Here is a 4,732-nt window from a genome sequence, read left to right as displayed (position 1 = left end):
GAACTCTCCCTGTTGACTGTCATTTTGTCTGGGCTCAATGCTTAAGATGCATCCTCAAGAGTTTTATGTTTTAGTCTCTTGCTGCTTTAAACATTTAGATGATCCTTATCTCTGTTTAAACTTGTATCTGTGACACTTTATTGGCCTTGTCTTAAAGCTGGTGTCTAAAATGCCGCAAAACATTTTGAAAAATAAAATATTCCTTTTTTGTTTTGTTTTATTCTACTAGATAGCTCCCTATTTCCCAGAGAACTAGGGGGATTACAAAAAAGAAAAAGTCAAAATACTCACTCATAGTCACTGTTAACATTTTGTTATATTTCCTTTTAGATGTTGTTTCTGATTGTGAATTCACTTTAACATAGTTTACATAATCCCATAGAGGACATATCTTATTTGCTGTGATGAAGAACTGAATTTTATACTTTGGTTTATTGTCACTGTTTTCTTCGCAGGTGAATTTCCAATCATCAGCCCTGGTCGGGTATATGAATACACAAGTTGTACCACTTTCTCTACAACATCAGGATATATGGAAGGATATTATACCTTCCACTTTCTTTACTTTAAAGACAAGATCTTTAATGTCGCCATTCCCCGATTCCATATGGCATGTCCGACATTCAGGGTGTCTATAGCTCGATTGGTAGGTTAAATTTTCCTCTGGTGCTGATTTACATGACTTTGTAAAATTAACTCCACAGAGGGTCTTTGTTGAGTAGCCAGACAAATAGTTTATAAATTGTGTTCCAGAGAACCCTAGAAATTTTGAGGGAAGTATCTTGGAGAGGGGTGGGATGTGTGAATATGTTGAGGGAAGTGGACAATAAGTAGCTAGGCTTCATATTCTTCAATCAGAGTAACTCTACTGCTATCTGTTTTTGTTTGTTAGTTGATTTTTTATAGACCTTGTTTTTTAGAGCAGTTCGAGATTCACATCAACACTGAGCAGAAGTTAGAGATTTCCTGTGTATCCCCTGCCCCCATACAATATCTCCCACCAGAGTAGTACCATTATTACAACTGATGAACCTACAGTGACACATTATTAACACCCACAGTCCGTAGTTTACATTAGGGTTCACTCTTGGTGTTGTCCATTCTTTGGGTTTGGACAGATGTATAATGACATGCATCCACTGTTAATATCATATAATTATTGGTTTTAAAAGTTCAGCCTCTCTTCTGTTTCCAAAAATACTTCTGAGCTAAGGAGAAACCATGTTAGACCAGCTATAATCTGCTTTATTTCATTAAGACTGGGAACACAATTTCTTACAGTGTTTTTGCTAAAACTCCCACTTTTGTAAAATAATACAGATAACCTATAGAAATCATTACAAAGAGGATTTAATAGGTAGACTTGTAATTTTAGTAGTCCTTCTTTCGGATCATTTCCTAAGTCAACTAGGTATATTTTTAAAATCTCATTTTAGGGTTACCTTAGGACAGGTATAGCAGTAATTCCAATCTTCTGGGCTATAAAATGATAAGAGAAAATTATGAGGCTCCAGTTGTAGAATAGGAATAAAATATGAATTGTATACCCAGAAGAATGTAATTTGAGTTGTAGGTATCAAATGTTCAGTAAAAGCTCCCTGGCTCCTGCGATAACCCTGATGAGTGGGTCTAAAATAAGTCTGGGAAGATGAACATGATATTAATCTGACCCAGACTTGACACATTCCCAATTCCAGTTTAGAGCAAGAAGGATGATGAGGAGACTTGAGGCCATTATACTTATGGTATGTCCGGTGAAAACAATCTACAATCTGGAAGTGAAGCTTAGCTTCCCTCCCAGTGAAGGAATGCTTTCTACTGTGTATTTCCAGTACTGGGAGCTTGCTACTTCTCTAACAGTCTTCCATTTTTTACTAGCCCAGTTTCTATATGAGGTTGGTATCATCTTTATCCTTAAATGTTTGATATAGTTTATCAGTGAAGTCAGCCGGGGCTGGAGCTGTCCTTGTGGAAAAGTTTTGAAATATAAATTTAATTTCTTTAATATTCATATTTTCTGTTTCTTATTTCACTTTTTGTCATTTGTGTCTTTTAAGGAATTTGTCCATTTTGTCTAAATGTTGAATTTATCGGCATAAAATTATTTATAATATTCCTTTGATAATCCTTTTAATAGCTGCAAGAGCTATAGTCATGTCTTTTCTTCATAATATTGGTAATTTATATATTCTCTTTTGTTCATCAGTTTAGCTAGGGGGTTTTCACTTTTATTGATCATTTAAAGGAACAACTTGGTTTCACTGATTTTCTCTTACTCATTTTCTATTTTCATTGATTCCTGCAGTTACCTTTATTTTTCCCATACTTTGGGTATAATTTGCTTTTTTTCTAGCTTCTTAAGATAGAAGTTTAGATTATTAATTTTAGACCTTTTTTCCTCTTTTACTGTTTTAGCTGCATTTTATAAATGTTGATGCATTTTCATTAACATTTAATTCCAGATATTCTCAGATTTTCCTTGTAATTTAATTTTGATCTGTGACTTTTCTAGAAATGTGTTAATTTCCAAACATTTGGAGATTTTCCAATTATCTTTTGGTTATTGATTTCTAAATTTGTTATGGTTAGAGAACTCGCTATGTATAATTTCAATCCTTTTAAATGTATTATGGCCCAGAATTATGGTCTATCTTGGTAAATAATCTTTGTGTATTTGAAAAGAATGTATATCCTGCTATTTTGGGGAATATTATTCTATAAATGACAGGTCAAACTGATGTACTGTTTTTTAAGTCTTCTATATATTTACTGATTTTTTTGGTCTTTGTTCTCTGAGAGATGATTGTTGTAATCTCCGATTATAATTACAGTTTTGTCTATTTCTCTTTAATTCTATCAGATTTGCTTCAACTATTTTGAAGCTTTCTGATTATATGCAAGAATACTTAGGATTGTGATGTCTTTTTCATGAAGTGCTTTTATTGTTATGAAATCTCTCGCTATCTCTGACAATATTCCGTGTCCTAAAGTTGCTAATATTCCTGACATAAAGTGTAAAGAGTGTTGAGAGTTGTTTGGGCAGGCAGTTGTTATTGGGTCAGCTTGATCATGTTGAGGCTTGTTTTTAATGTTTGTTAGGGTGTGTATAAAGTAGTCTTTACTTAAGAACAGTCATTCTCTAACTTTTCGGTCTCATGACCCCCTTAAGCTCTTACAAGTTATTGGAGATTCCTCAAAAAAATTAAAAATAGAACTACCATACTACCCAACAATTCCACTTCTGGGTATTTATGCGAGGAAATAAAAAACACTAATTCAAAAAGACATATGCACCTCTTTGTTCATTGCGGCATTATTTACAATAGCCAAGATATGGAAGCAACCTAGATAGATGAATGGATAAAGAAGAAGTGGTACATATATACAATGGAATATTACTCAGCAATAAAAAAAGAATGAAATCTTATCATTTGCAACAACATGGATGGACCTAGAGAGTATTATGCTAAGTGAAATAAGTCGGACAGAGAAAGACAAATGCCGTTTGATTTCACTTACATGTGGAATCTAAAAAACAAACAAAACAGAAACAAATTCATAGATACAGAGAACAAACTGATGGTCGCCGGTGGGGCGGGGTGGGTGAGGATGGGTGGGGGGTTAGATGAGTGAAAAGGTGAAGGGATTAAAAAGTACAAACTGCCAGCTATAAAATAAGTCACGGGGATGTAAAGTACAGCATAGGGAATATAGTCAATAACATTGTAATAATTATGTATGGTGACAGATGGTTACAAGACTTATTGTGATCACTTCGTACTGTATATATATATATATATATATATATGTATGTGTGTCTAATCACATTGTTGTACACCTGAAACTAATATAACATTGTATGTCAACTATAATTAAAAAAAGTTATGAGGACTCCAGAGAACTCTTGCTTATGTGGGTTATATTGAAATTTATCATGTTAGAAATTAAAACTGAGAAATTTTATAATATTTACTTATTCCTTTTTTAAAGTTTAAAATTTTTAAATTTATAATTTTAAATTACAATAATAAACTCATTACATGTTCAACCCTCTTTTAACTATGTTCTTACTTATTTAGAGTTTTAGTGTCTTCCCAACCACAAATAGTATAAAATTTTGACCTGCCTTGTGGAAAATATTTTTTCTGTCTTAGGGATGAGAAATCAATAAAAATAAATGAGAATTCTGGACTTATTTCTAATCAACGTGAAAGAGGCAGTGGGGATTGTTTTTGTATTGTGTTGTATTGGTGTTGTACCTTTCCTGTTTAAATATTAGTTTTCTTGATATGGGAGTTGAATTGTTCTCCTTTTGTGTCTTCTAACAATATGATTAATTAGGAGGCTTAATCCTTCCTTTTGCTTTATATTTTGCATGCCACTTTAAAATACACTTTCAGTTGGTCTTAAGCCTTTTCTTGGTCTAGGTGGTTTGTTGTTGTTTGTTTTTAGACACTTTAGAGGCTCCTGTTACTGATTTATTTCCATTCTCATCTGTGCATTCCTCTTTCAACCTGCTGTTTATATACGTACATTTTATCTGTGATATCAGCAATCTGCCTCTTTAGCCACATTGATTTCTTTAACAATATTTGTTTCTTCTTCATTAAGATAATTAATAATCATACTACCTGGATTGAATGTTTTAGAATTTTCTAAGCCTTTCCCCCTTCCCCTTTTGGGCCTCCTACTGAATTTTAAAGTCTGTTTCCCTGGATTAAAAAAAAAAAAA

The 4,732-nt window shown here is 33.0% G+C and overlaps 1 protein-coding gene across 1 annotated transcript in view; it reads left to right on the top strand.

The window, feature by feature from the left end:
- FBXO3 (F-box protein 3) overlaps positions 1-4,732 on the top strand; it is a 49,154-nt gene that overhangs the window by 41,834 nt on the left and 2,588 nt on the right. The window contains exon 9 of the mRNA XM_019639439.1: positions 456-646. Coding sequence (XP_019494984.1) covers positions 456-646 — 191 coding nt within the window. The remainder of the gene's footprint in view (positions 1-455; positions 647-4,732) is intronic.

The sequence above is a fragment of the Hipposideros armiger genome, unplaced genomic scaffold, assembly GCF_001890085.2.
Source record: "Hipposideros armiger isolate ML-2016 unplaced genomic scaffold, ASM189008v1 scaffold_44, whole genome shotgun sequence".
In the NCBI taxonomy this organism is placed as follows: Eukaryota; Metazoa; Chordata; class Mammalia; order Chiroptera; family Hipposideridae; genus Hipposideros; species Hipposideros armiger.
Note: the sequence above shows the minus strand (reverse complement) of the source record. Positions and strands in the feature narration are given on the sequence as shown.